This window comes from Hemiscyllium ocellatum, chromosome 21, assembly GCF_020745735.1.
Source record: "Hemiscyllium ocellatum isolate sHemOce1 chromosome 21, sHemOce1.pat.X.cur, whole genome shotgun sequence".
NCBI lineage: Eukaryota > Metazoa > Chordata > Chondrichthyes > Orectolobiformes > Hemiscylliidae > Hemiscyllium > Hemiscyllium ocellatum.
The window spans coordinates 63,862,551-63,876,713 of record NC_083421.1 but is presented as its reverse complement, the minus strand read 5'-3'; the positions used below and the strand labels follow the sequence as shown (position 1 = coordinate 63,876,713).

The 14,163-nt window shown below is 48.3% G+C and overlaps 1 protein-coding gene across 4 annotated transcripts in view; it reads left to right on the top strand.

Moving 5' to 3' along the window:
* The window catches only part of snapc4 (small nuclear RNA activating complex, polypeptide 4), a 47,446-nt gene that overhangs the window by 22,485 nt on the left and 10,798 nt on the right, over positions 1-14,163 (top strand). For 3 of the 4 annotated variants that reach the window (XM_060841627.1, XM_060841628.1, XM_060841630.1), the window contains 9 exons: positions 2,170-2,276; positions 3,553-3,647; positions 5,759-5,853; positions 6,612-6,697; positions 7,518-7,979; positions 9,638-9,851; positions 11,175-11,245; positions 11,977-12,021; positions 12,807-12,834. In XM_060841627.1, coding sequence (XP_060697610.1) covers positions 2,170-2,276; positions 3,553-3,647; positions 5,759-5,853; positions 6,612-6,697; positions 7,518-7,979; positions 9,638-9,851; positions 11,175-11,245; positions 11,977-12,021; positions 12,807-12,834 — 1,203 coding nt within the window. The remainder of the gene's footprint in view (positions 1-2,169; positions 2,277-3,552; positions 3,648-5,758; positions 5,854-6,611; positions 6,698-7,517; positions 7,980-9,637; positions 9,852-11,174; positions 11,246-11,976; positions 12,022-12,806; positions 12,835-14,163) is intronic. The other variant, XM_060841629.1, reaches the window with a different exon arrangement.

Genomic DNA, 14,163 nt, shown 5'->3' with positions numbered 1-14,163 from the left:
ACTGCAGCAGGAGTCCTTGCTGTTGTGTCAACCCTGTGAGCTCTTTTCATTTGCTGTTCGTTGACAGTGTTGCTGAGGGATGCCCTGTCTGCTGTACCTGAATGCCCACATGCTGCAACACATGACAGATCATTTGGTCAGCTTCATTGCTGCGTTTCTCTGTATTAGACACAGACTGGGGCTCCTGGCTCACCTGTGGTTCCTTAGTGATCCAGTCATGTGTTTCCCAGGTGAGAAAGATCCCGGCCCTCAACAGGGTCAGCGTCTGAGCTCTCAGGTGCCCTTTGGCTTGGCGATGGGCAGGTGGTGTGGCATGGGTTTCTGCTGCTGAGGGGATTTGCTAGTCAGCTGAGCAATCCTGCTCACTGGGTTCTACCTGTGGAAGCTGATTGGGTGTAGACACTGCCTCATGGGGGATGCTGATTGGGTGTAGACGCTGCCTCATGGGGGATGCTGATTGGGTGTAGACGCTGCCTCATGGGGGATGCTGATTGGGTGTAGACGCTGCCTCATGGGGGATGCTGATTGGGTGTAGACGCTGCCTCATGGGGGATGCTGATTGGGTGTAGACGCTGACTCATGGGGGATGCTGATTGGGTGTAGACGCTGACTCATGGGGGATGCTGATTGGGTGTAGACGCTGACTCATGGGGGATGCTGATTGGGTGTAGACGCTGACTCATGGGGGATGCTGATTGGGTGTAGACGCTGACTCATGGGGGATGCTGATTGGGTGTAGACGCTGACTCATGGGGGATGCTGATTGGGTGTAGACGCTGACTCATGGGGGATGCTGATTGGGTGTAGACGCTGACTCATGGGGGATGCTGATTGGGTGTAGACGCTGACTCATGGGGGATGCTGATTGGGTGTAGACGCTGACTCATGGGGGATGCTGATTGGGTGTAGACGCTGACTCATGGGGGATGCTGATTGGGTGTAGACGCTGACTCATGGGGGATGCTGATTGGGTGTAGACGCTGACTCATGGGGGATGCTGATTGGGTGTAGACGCTGACTCATGGGGGATGCTGATTGGGTGTAGACGCTGACTCATTTTTTTTTAAGTTTAGATTAGATTACTCACTGTGGAAACAGGCCCTTCGGCCCAACAAGTCCACACTGACCCGCCGAAGCGCAACCCACCCATACCCCTACATATACCCCTTACCTAACACTACGGGCAATTTAGCATGGCCAATTCACCTGACCCGCACATCTTTGGACTGTGGGAGGAAACCGGAGTACCCGGAGGAAACCCACGCAGACACAGGGAGAACGTGCAAACTCCACACAGTCAGTCGCCTGAGGGGGGAATTGAACCCAGGTCCCTGGTGCTGTGAGGCAGCAGTGCTAACCACTGTGCCACCGTGCCGCCATGGGGGATGCTGATTGGGTGTAGACGCTGACTCATGGGGGATGCTGATTGGGTGTAGACGCTGACTCATGGGGGATGCTGGCCTTGCAGAATCTGCAATGTCCTTTCACTTAGCCTGAGTCAGTTTCTCTCAACAGAAAGACCTGTCAGAATTTCTACTGTGGATAGTAATTAGTTTGTGGAATATGAACATCCCTTTTAAGGATGCCCATTCTAAACAGCCCTGGGAGAAGGTGGTTTTTTGAGCTGCTTGCATTCTGTGCAGTAAGGATTTTCCAATAGCACTGTGAGGGAATTCCAGTGACAGTGACCAGGAATTACTGCAATCAGTGACCATTTCCAGGCAGACCTGGCAAACAAGCCCTTTAATCATCATGTGCAGCAAGGCAGGCAGGCGGGCACCCAAATCGGACGACTCTTTCATTGGGATCTTCTACTTGATGAGAGGGCCTGGCCCGGAGGGGGTGCCTGTGGGCGAGGGGTTCTCGCCCGGAGGGGGTGCCTGTGGGCGAGGGGTTCTCGCCCGGAGGGGGTGCCTGTGGGCGAGGGGTTCTCGCCCGGAGGGGGTGCCTGTGGGCGAGGGGTTCTCGCCCGGAGGGGGTGCCTGTGGGCGAGGGGTTCTCGCCCGGAGGGGGTGCCTGTGGGCGAGGGGTTCTCGCCCGGAGGGGGTGCCTGTGGGCGAGGGGTTCTCGCCCGGAGGGGGTGCCTGTGGGCGAGGGGTTCTCGCCCGGAGGGGGTGCCTGTGGGCGAGATGCTGAAGTATTCAGTTATTCCTGGTTTCTTTCCTGCAGTTGCATATTTCATGGAGGGTCGGAATAGCAGCCAGCTGCTCTACCGCTGGTCCAAATCTCTGGATCCCACAGTGAAGAGGGGGCCATGGACACAAGCCGAAGATGAGGTACGTTCTCACCAGCTGTTGGCCATCTCTCTCTCAGTCCCACAAGTGGGGCTCAGTAATGGATCCACTGCCATGGGGCTGGTCTCTTGTTTTTAATTATCCCCATGCATCCAGCCGGGATGTGGTGGCAACCTCGCCTCTTCCTCTGCTGGGAATATCTCAATGGCCCCTTCACCCAATTTTATAACAACTTTTAAGGTAGTACAGAACTTGAGGGTTGCTGAAAAACGTACCTTGCACAGATCAGGACAATTCCCAAGATTACAACCCAACTAAATAGGTGACGATATTTGCTGACTCACTGCTCCGAGCAATGCCTTTACTCCTCAGTAGCAACCACCCTGGTTTAAAATGTGACTGTTAATCGGCCTGCACAGAGGTGGTGTTAAACAGCCCTGGAGCATACAGATCTTGACCCCGGGCTCCTGGGTTAGAGGTCGGTACTTTCCCATGATGGCACAACAAGCCGCCTGGTTTAAACATCTTTTTATTAACCTGTTTTTCTAATCAGCCTGCTCAGAGCTGTTATCACCCTCCTCTGGAGCAGGTGGGACTTGAACCCAGTCCTTTCTGATCCCAGGCAGGGACACTTCCATTGAACAACAAGAGGGCCCCTCAGGTTTAAAACTGCCTCAAAACCTAGTTGGAAATCTCACCCCACCAGGTTATAGTGAGACAGGTTTAATTGGGAGCACTCGCTTTCAGGCTGCTGCTCCTTCCCCCGAAAGCTAGTGCTTCCAATTAAACCTGTTTCACTATAACCTGGTGCTGTGAGATTTTTAACTTTGTCCACCCCAGTCCAATACCAGCACCTCTAAATCATGCCTCAAAACCTGTCAGTGAACGGTTAATCATCTTTAGTTACTACGTTCTCCATCTCCCAGCCAGAGACCCCAGACCACCCAGCTGCCACACCTATCCACCATAAATACTGAGTTTATTTCTCCTTAAATTGGTAATCTTGTGAATTGTTCTGATGGGTGCAGGATGGAAAAGCTTTGCTTTATTTTTTAAGCAGTACACAAAGGAGTTGCTTGGTTTTGTATTTGGAGCTAGAGAATATCCAAGTAGGGAGGTGCAATACACCAGTTCTGGGCCCTTCTTTTCGAGGGAGGTATTGGGAAAGAGTCCTCTTTATTCTCTAGGCATTGACACTTACCCCAATGTCAAAGTGGTACCGAGAGAGCAGAGAACTTGAAGCTGCTTTCCCCTGCAGTTGACAAGGGGTACAGGGCTGTCATGGTGGAGGTCTTTAACGTTGTGATTTGTTTTCCAGCTACTCCTGAAGGCAGTGGCGAAATATGGAACCCGGGAATGGTTCAAGATCCAGGAAGAGGTCCCTGGGAGGGTTGATGCTCAGTGCAGGGGCAGGTATGAGCTTAGATCTTTGCAGAGCAGTTTCTAGGAGCCAGGCAAGTTAATATTGACCGCGCCCCAGCTCCTGCTCATTCCCCTGTGCATCTGCATGCGCCATTCAACAGTTATTCCTTCCCTCCCCAACCTCAAAATGTTAGTAGACGTTGCTGGATGGGAAGTATTCAAATTCACTCACAGGATATGGGTATTCTAATGGTGCCCGAACTTATTGCCCATCCCTAGTTGCCCCTCAGGAGGTGGTGGTGAGCTACCCCCTTGAATCCCTGTAGTCTGTTCGTTGTGGATAGGCTGCAGTGCCACTAAGAGGGAGTTCGAGAGTTTTGACCCAGTGACCGTGAAGGAGCGGTGTGTCTCTGAGTCAGGGGGGTGAGTAACTTGGAGGGGAACCTGCAAAATGTGATGTGCACGTCGACCTGCTGCCCTTGTCAATGGAAATGGGTTTGGAAGGTATTGTTGAAGCAGCCTTGGTCATTTCTGCAGTGCATCTTGTAGCTGGTACACCCTGCTGCTACTGAACATCAGTGGTGGGCAGAAATCACTCCAATTTGTGTGCTTGGGCCTCTGAGGTCTGTGTGCAATAGCAACTTCCCGAATTGAAAATCCATGCTGCGCTCAGTGTGCTGATGTCAAATCATGTGCAAAAACGTTGGAATGCACAACTGGGCAGCTTCCAGGGAATGTCAGTGGTGGAGGGCTTGGCTCTTTGTGGATGAGGTGACATTCAAGAGAGCTACTTTGTCCTGGATGGCGTTAAGCTTCTTAAGTGTTGTTGGAGCTGTACCCATCCAGGCAAGGGGGGAATAATACATCACAGTCCAGACTCGTGCCACAAATAGTGGGCAGGCTTTAGGAATTGGGGGATGAGTTACTCAATGCAGGAACCCTAGCCTCTAACTTGTATTGTAGTCAAAGTGCTTATGTGTCTAGTCCAGTTGAATTTCTGGTCACCGGTAACCCCCAGATGTTGATATTCAGTGGTGACGACGCAATTGAATGTCAAGGAATGACAGTTGATTTGTGTTCGAGATAGTCATTGCCTGGCATTTGTGTGGCACAAATATTGTCAGCTCAAGCCTGGGTATTGTCCAAGTCTTATTGCACTTGAACGTGGACTTTTTCAGTATCTGAGGATTCACAAAGGATGCTGAACATTGAGTAATTATCAGGGAACTTGCCCACTTCTGACCTGATGCTGGATGGCAGGTCATTACTGAAGCAGCTGAAGGTGGGCCAGGCATGGAAGGTGTCAGCGACAGTGATGTCAAGCCCCACTTGCTCAGCACTGACCTGTTTTCTGACACTCAGTTTGAGTTCCACCAGGGCCAATCATCTCCTGACTTTGTCATAACCTTCTGTCAGACTTGGAGAAAAGAGCTGAGTTCTGGAGATGAGGTGAGCCTGATGACCTTTCACATCAAGGCCATGCTTTACCAAGTGTGGTATCAAGGAGTTCGGACAAAACTGGAGTTGGGACTTTGGAACGGTTCAGAGGATCAATGTGTCCTCTCATCTTCACTTTGCCCCAATCCCCCTCAATTCCAGGTACACTGAATCTGATGCATATACTTGCGTGGCACTTGGCTGTGATCGATGGTGCCTAATGAGCTGTGGCTCCTCTTTCTGTAATCTGGGGTTTGGTGACCTGCTTAGCTGACCTTTCACCTGTTGAACCGTTGCTGGTGGTTTTGCTGTGCTGAGAGCAGAAGACCATGGAGCAGCCTGCTCCAACAAGCTGGCTGGTCCCATTTAGCCTCTGTCCACTTTCCTATCCACTCTCCGTCACCCTTACATTGTGATTAATTCAAAAGGTCCGTCTCCCTCCTCAAATTAACTTAGAGTCCTGGCATCCATCTCACTCCAGGGGAGTGGATTCCACAGATTTGCAACCCTTTGAGAAGCAATTCCTCCCCATCTCTGTTTTAAACTTATTCTCCTTAAATGAAGGGAATTGATCCCATGAAGGGACTGATGTGACAGACAGCCCTTGGAGGAGCTGGTCTTCTTTAACAGATTGATATTCAGCTTTAAGTCGTGGATGGCTGAGGGGAGGACCCTCAGGAGGTGACATTCTGCTTTAGGCGATGACTGTGTTCATTCTTTCACAGGTTTCTGAATACTTTGAACCATAATCTCCGGAAAGGAAGGTGGTCACCTGAGGAGGAGAGGGAGTTCAGGGTGCTGCTTGCCAGGCACGGAGTTGGTAAGATATGTCAGCCCAGCGTATATGTAGGATATATCACCCATCCCATCTGTGACAGTTACTGTGGTCTTAGAAGTAGAACATTAACACCGTTCCAGGCGGCACGGTGGCACAGTGGTTAGCACTGCTGCCTCACAGCGCCAGGGACCTGGGTTCAATTCCCACCTCAGGCGACTGACTGTGTGGAGTTTGCACGTTCTCCCCATGTCTGCGTGGGTTTCCTCCGGGTGCTCCGGTTTCCTCCCACAGTCCAAAGATGTGCGGGTCAGGTGAATTGGCCATGCTAAATTGCCTGTAGTGTTAGGTTAGGGGTATGGGTGGGTTGCGCTTCGGTGGGTCGGTGTGGACTTGTTGGGCCGAAGGGCCTGTTTCCACACTCTAAGTAATCTAATCTAAAAAAAAAACCCTGTTGGACTTTAATAGCAGAGCAGGGCTTGAGGGGCTGAATGGCTTACTCCTTGCCTGTGTTCCTCTGCCTAATTTTCTGCCCGATGTAGTGATTCACTAACAGACAGGTTATGTGGATGACATCAAATGTGTTAGATTCTGCAGTTGCTCCATTATATCTTCAGTTATGCTGTCAATTATCTGAGAGAGTCCCTGCCTTAATTGCTGGAACTAAACAAAGTTTCTGGACAGACTGTGAGGAAACAGTCCAGGAGCGTGTTCCTCTGCTCTGTGGGGCGAATGCTGGCTCATTATGTAACAGTGGAGCTCAACTCTGACTCTGCTTTGGACGCCTTTCTATGTTTTCACAGGTAGATGGTCGAAGATATCTGCAGGCTTGGTCGGCAGAACAGAAGCTCAGTGTCTGCATAAGTGGAAAGCACTAACAGGCATTAAGGTGAGAGCCTGCTGACAGTGGGATCACCTTTTACAATGGACCAAAGGTCAGCTTCATCCTTCTGGGTGACTGTGCAACATATCAGGATGCTTCTGTTGCGATGAAATTCCTCCAGATCGGGCTTTCTTCCTTAGCTGCAGTTTTTTTTTTCTAAACTCTCCAAGTTTCCTGATAGGAACTCCCTCATTAGCAGCATTGGCAGTCTGACAGTTCATCACCACCACCTTGAACAATTAGGACACCCAGAAACAAATTACAAAATAAGATTGCTCTTAGCAAGCAATTGTACTTCTGTCAATAAGCAAATGGGTCACGGAGGCTTGTGTTGACACCTGCAGCTCGTAGGGATTTTGTTTCAATCTGGTCGATGCTGAGTTGGCGAATGCCAGCCAAGGTGGAGATAATCGCAGTACAGTGGACCCGAGAGCCAGGATTTCTGCCTTTTGAGGTGCACTGGATTAACATTTACCTTTAATCCAGGAACACTAAGACCCAATTGAAATCAAGTAGCCCTGTACTGGCTGCATATTCACACTGTTACCAGTTGTGCATTCGGCAGAAGTCAACAGTCTATTCAGTGTCTTTGTCTGTGTGCTGCTCAGTGCTGGGATTGATGAGAATCCATAGAACTGGAATAAAATGAGTTTATAACAACTATAGGGAGTCGATCAGAGTCTTTCCCGACAGATGGAACTGAGACGTCACTTTATTTCCTGTTAAGTGCTTTAGAATGTCCTGGGTTGATAACTGAGGCTGTAGAGATTTGTCTTTCCGGTTCAAATGTATCTGTTTTGCTGTTACAAGTTAATTTATTTTTCAGGCCAAGGAATGGGCCCAGTCTAAACCTCCAAGAAAGAGCAGGTCAAAACGCATTAAAAAGAGGAGGCGGGAAACGAGTTCCGAGTCTTCGGAATACTCATCTGAGGATATTGAATTCATGGAGTCGGAGGAAGAGCGGGAGCAGGAGCGACAGAAGCAAGAGGAGGAGGAGGAGGAGGATTCCAAGGATGCCGAGGAAGCGGAGCAGGAAAAGCAGGAGGCGAGCTGCTGGAATCCAGCGGAGTCATTGGTGCTGGATGTGGACCGTTGGGTACCGGTTGTTGAAAATAAGCCAGCGCCAGGCAAGGTGTCTGAAAGCTGCCAGGCTAGCAGCACGGCGCCCGTGAAGGCTGAAGCTCTGAATCGCCTTGGGGGAGCCAAGGTAAACCAGTTTTGGGGGCGTTTGTCGTGTCGAGCCAGTGCTGTCGCAAATGCAAGTGAAGCAGACAAGAAAGGAACAGTGGTAAGGGTCCTCTGGACAGGCACTGGACCGCTTTCAAAATGTTTTGTAAATTCATCTGAAGAATGTTTTTAAGTTTGGGGCGAACAGATTCTTTATTCACTTAAATGTTGCTGGTTGCCTAGAGCACGTCCATTTTTTTTTTCAAAGCACGAATGATTTTGGGCGAGGTGAAATTAATTGTTGCACTCTGGGTTACTGTTCTTTCCCCCAAATAATTTCTCCAGTGTGTTTAAAAACGTACTTGCAGAGTCTTCTACTCTGTGAATGGGAACGTCTGATAGCAGAGTGGTTGTGTCCCTAGATGTTTGAGCCAGGGAAGATGAATTCCTATCTCTGTTAAAACTGAAGGAATTGCGTGTGCTGTTAATCAGAAACAAAACAGAAATTGTTGGAAAAGCTCAGCAGGTCTGGCAGCATCTGTGGAGAGAAGTCAGCTCATGTTTTGGTTACTCACCTCCAGAACCTAGTTCTGAGGAAGGATCACTCGCCCCGAAAGGTTAACTCTTGATTTCTCTCCACAGATGCTGCCAGGCCTGCTGACCTTTTCCAGCACTGAGCTTTTTGAAGCCTGAGCATTGTGTTAAAACCTTTGATATAGCTGAGGGAAGGTTGGACACAGAGGGGAAGGGAAGCTGCAACTTTGTCCAGGTCCATTCAGAGCCAGTGAGGCAGCTGGCTTCATTCTCAGAACGATGTACACAACCTACAAAGTGTATTTGCAACAGTCTAGCAACGTGATTAGATTCTCTCCAGTGTGGAAACAGGCCCTTCGGCCCAACCAGTCCACACTGACCCTCCGAAGAACAAACTCATTTCCCTCTGACTTATGCACCTAACTCTGTGGCAATTTAGCACGGCCAAGCCACCTGACCTGCACATCTTTGGACTGTGGAAGGGGGGAATGTGCAAACTCCACACAGACAGTCGCCTGAGGCTGGAATTGAACCTGGGACTCTGGTGCTGTGAGGCAGCAGTGCTAACCACTGTGCCACCTTGAGTCATTTTTACTCGAGCCAATCTTTCATTTCCAAGGAGCTGAGCAGTTATCGGAGATATGCATGGCTGTAGAATTGAGACCAAAATTGGATCCGCCATGATCTTATTTGAATGGCACAGCAGGTTTGAAGGGCTGAATGGCCTACTTTTCCTTATTTGTATTTGCAAATCTCAAACTGCCCACTTGAAATCCCTTCCTCTCGATCACCTGTATTCATTCTGTCACCCATGCCCATCGCTGTGACTCAGTACAAGAGTTTGAGATTCTGAAGGGAAGGTCAGTAACTCCATTTAAGGTAATTGGCCAAAAATGTGACCAACACCGAGCTGACTTGTTTCCCTCTCTGCAATGCGCTATCATCAGAACTGTATTGTTTGAAAGGGCAGTGGAAGCAAATTCAGCACAAGCTTTCAAAACTGAATTGAATAGAAAACTATTTATTGGGGTATGGGAGAAGAGGGGAATGGAGCTTATTGACTAGCTGTGGAAGAGCTGCCCCTGGGAAGAATGGCTTCCTGATGCCATATGCTTCAATAACATATCTGAAACCAGGGAACAAAGACCCACATCTGACCCAGTCTGGGCTGGCCAGGTAGCCTGTGAACAATGCACTCACCTGTCTGCAAATGACCTGAATTTTGTTTCCCTTTGGTTTGCACAGAGGGATCTAGCTGCACAGAGTGGAGCACCATCCCCAGCGGTTTGCTCCGAAGCAGCTGCGTGCCCAGCAGTGAAAATCGCCTATCGGAGACCTGTGCGATCTCGGAGGGAAAGTAGGAGGACAGTGCGCCAGACCTGCAGGGTCATTCTGGGGAAGAAGCTCATTGCAGAGATGTGTCGTTGGACCGCACCGAAGATGGTCGATCGAAGAGAAGGTGAGGCACCTGGTACCTAGCCCAGCAACTCTGAGCTGGGCTTCCCTGCACCACGGGACCTGCAGGGTCACGGCATTCTCCTGTGTCCCTCCCAAATGACAGGCTTGGTGTCTGAATCTACTCAGGGGCTGTGTCCCTAATTCACTCCTTTGCACATCAGTCCAGCTACTTCAGTGCTACACTGGCTGTCGTGCCACCTTCCCCAACTCTGCACAAACTTGGGTTGATCCCAGCTCCCCATATTCAGGCTCACACTACATGCTGTCTCCCCTATGCTCACTGACCTGTGTTTGATAGACTTGTATCCTCTGGAGTTTAGAAGCGTCTGAGGTAACGTAACTGAAACGTATAAAAGTTCGGAGGGGTCTTGGCTGGGTTGAAAGGCTGTTTCCTCTTGAGAGAATCTAGATCTGGGGTCATAGTTTACACATTTAAATCAGATGAGGAAACCTGTTTCTCTCAGAGTTGGGTCTTTAGAATTCCCTTCCTCAAACAGCATTGGATGCAGAATTGTTTTATATTTTTGTAATATTTTTAAGATAGATTCTTGATGATCAAGGCAATGAAAGGTTATTGTGGATACACAGCAAAGTGGAGTTGAGCTTAAAATCAGATTAGCATGATTGTACTGAACAGCAAAGCAGACTTGCAGGTTTGAGTGGCCTACTCTTCCCCTGTTTGTATATTTGTATTTTTCTTGACGAGGGGTACCTACCCTGAGTTAGATCGTATGCACTCTAGAACAGCAATGGAAATGCTGTAAATAACAAGTCAGTCAGATGTGAAAACATAGTTGCTGTCCTTCAGGTCTACACCAGAATAGGTCAGGCTTTGTTTCTGTTCAGGCACGGCTTTGGCAGTGTGGGGTGTTTATTTAAAATGGAGTGGAAGTGGTGCATTATAAAATCTCTTTCACATTTCACCATTGTAATGTAGCAGTGCTGAGAGAGTTCACCCAGCAAGATCCCAAAAATGGCTTTGTGATAACCAGAGGATCTATATTAATGTAGCACAAAGGAGGAATGTTGATGTGGCGTATATACAGAAATGACTGGCATTGTTTACGTGAGCAGGAAGATTGGCTGCTCTCTTTAACATGCTGACAATTGGCACTCCCTGGATCTATATTTTGAAGCATTGTCTTGGGGAGTGATGAAATAATTCCACCAAGCAGTTAAACTTACAAATTCATTGGACTTGTAGTGAGATTTATGCATGAAAAATGCCCAGAGTGTGTCTAAATGGAGCATTTAAATATCTGCTCGAAGTGTTGTGGTGCTGTGCGATTTAATATAATTTTCTGACTTTGTTTCTATTATCTAGCGGACATTATACGCGAGAGGCTGGAAGCTACTGGCTTAAGCACTACGCCTGTTTTTACTCTCTTGGTACAGGTAAGGTTTCACTGTGCTATTGAGTTTTTTCAAAAGAGCCCATATCTCAGGGCAGTGCTGAAAGTCAGGTGGTCCATCATAAAATTGCAAGCACTAGAATTTGTAACCAGATATGAAAGACCAGATGGCCCCTCTTGGCACTGACTGCACATCACCGGTTTGGAACAGTTCTATTCCCCTCCTAATCCATGCAGGTACAAAGTATTGATGCAAACTGGGCACTGATGTTAGAGTAGAGGGGAGGTGGCTCAGCAATCAATGCTTTCTGATTGGGACTGAGGATGCTTCTGTATTGAAGCCCGTGCTGTCCCTGTTGTGGGAGAGTCAGGTGGGGACAGTGTAGACAGACCTTTGCTCTGTATCTAACCCCTTACTGGACTTTAACTTTTCATGTGATTGGAGGTTTGGAACCTGAATGTGGCTCCCTCACGTTGCTGGTTGAGGTGAGGCTGGTTTCCCTGTCGGTACTGACAGACTTGGTGAGAAAATCTTGGGTTGAATTCCTGCTGATTATGAATAACTACCTGCTTCTCATTTTACCCAGGCACAGAGCATCCACCACTTTAACGCAGTCAACTATATTCAAAGTGAATGACCATGGACAATGAGGGGGTTTAACTGGGATGATTACTATAGCCTGCCTCCTGAGAGAGCCAGGACACAGAAGGAGCGAGAGACTCCTTTCAGCAGAAAGGACCCACGTACTAACTTTGCCACTCTGTTGTTTGCAGTTGTTTCGGATCGACAAGGAAGGCTGCATGCAGATTCTAAAAAAGGTAACCTGAGGTTGAGAATCTTCATTATAGCCATGTTGCTAAGGGGTACCTTGAGGGGCTACGTTCAAGCTGAGAGAATGGGAGAGCTGGGGTTTATATCTGATTGTATGCAGAGGGGAGAAAACATGCATTTGGAAAGGCATGTGCAAGGGTCAGATCAAGGCTAGTGTAGGACTCTGAGTAAATCCAAATGAAGTTCAGTAATGTGCTGCTATTTGCCCTGTAGTTCAGGGGCTTGGAGCTGTTTGTGCCAAGCTCTTCCCAGGCACATTGGCTTCTGGACCCCTGAGGGGCCAGGTGGAGGGCTGAATGGCGCCAGAATTCATTCTCTGCCTCATTTAAGTATTGTCCAGTGATTCCTGCTATCACATAGCCTTCAGGCAAGGTCATGGTGTGGCTGGGGTACCTGACAGTCACATCACCTTCCACTGTTTCCTGGGTTACCCAGAATACAATTGTAATAGATTTATGCTTCTCACTGTCTGAGTGAGTTTGGAGAAGAAAATGGCAGGAAATGACATCACCAACCCAAGGAAACCTAAACACACAAATAGGAAACAAGACATAACGCAGGAGGCTTGCTGATGATGTACCCAGTATGGTGACAAAACGCCTAAAAACAAACCTTCCAGCTCAGCGAGTAAACTTGTATCCCCATTGTCAGTGTCTTATTTTTACTTTTAAGATAATTATTGCATGCTGATGTGGTTCTTTGGATTACGGAAGAGTATTTGGGCATACTGTCTATCGACCTGCCTTCACTGTGTTTTCTCTGTCTCTTGTAGATGAATCAGGATGCCCAAGGTTTGTCTGGTATAGTATGACTTTTTGAACATCATGCATGTACCGGTATGTGTGCATCATGCATGTACCGGTATGTGTGCATCATGCATGTACCGGTATGTGTGCGGCTTTCTCACTCCGTGCAATCCTTCAGTATCTTCCTCCCCCAAGTCCTGCCCTGATTCGGGGCTGTACGCAGGAGGGTGCTGCTTTGCTGTTACACCAGTGACAGCTACACCACTGGGGGTAGTTTTGTGGATAGTCACTGGATGATGATCCTGTCCCTGAGAAACGTTCATATTTAGAGGGAAGCTCCCACAGGGGGCTGCTGGAAAACTCCAAAAATCCATGCTTCCTCAAATGCTATCACAGTTTCTTACAACTTTCTCCTTGGTCAATATGCTACACAACACTCCCAGATCATCTGAGGGATTCTCACATGAGTTTTCCAATGTTTTAATTCCCTTTTTATCAGCCATGGGATTTTCTGGTTTCTTTCCCCCTCCCAGGGGATTGTTACTGTCAGTGGGGCTTTGGCCTTGATGACTTTACAGCAATACATCATCCTTGTATTTTCTTTATAGAAAACCAAGTCTTCCTTTAAAGTTTTTCACAATCTGTCTCAAATATCTTTTATCCCCAGTTTGTTCGTTCAGGAGTTGTGGATATCACGGTGTTCGACCATCTTTTTTGCCCGTCCCTAATTGCCCTTGAGAAGGTGGTGATGAACTGCCACCCGAACTGCTGTCATCCTTGGGGTGTAGGAACACCCACGTCAACAGAAGGAATGTTCCCCCTACAGCACTGAAGGAATAGTGATATAGTTCCAAGTCAGGGAGGTGTTCCCTTGTATCTGTTGCCCTTGTCCTTCTAGATGGTAGGATTTGGAAGGTGCTGTCTAAGGAATCTTGGGCAAGTGCGGCATATAAATGGTACATACTGCTGCTACTGAACACCAGTGGTGGAGGCAGTATTGTTCAAAAGTATTTCTCACCACAGAAGTGTAGTTTTGAAACACCGGAGCTATTGTATTGCACGGTTGCTGACAGGTCTGAAGCAGCAAACGTGACATTGGATCATTCTTAATGTTGATTGAGCAGTAAATGTTGGACCAGGATACTGGGGAAATGGTAGGGACATTATTGGAAAAGATTCTTCGGACCGAGATTTACTTGCATTCGGAGAAGAATTGATTTTTAGGGATAGTCAGCATAGCATAAATAAAAACAGAAATTGCTGGAAAAGCTCAGCAGGTCTGGCAGCATCTGCAGAGAGAAATCAGAGTTAACGTTTCAGGTCCAGTGACTTTTCCTCAGAATAGTCCGCATGGCTTTGTGTGGGATGGTTTTGTCTTAAATT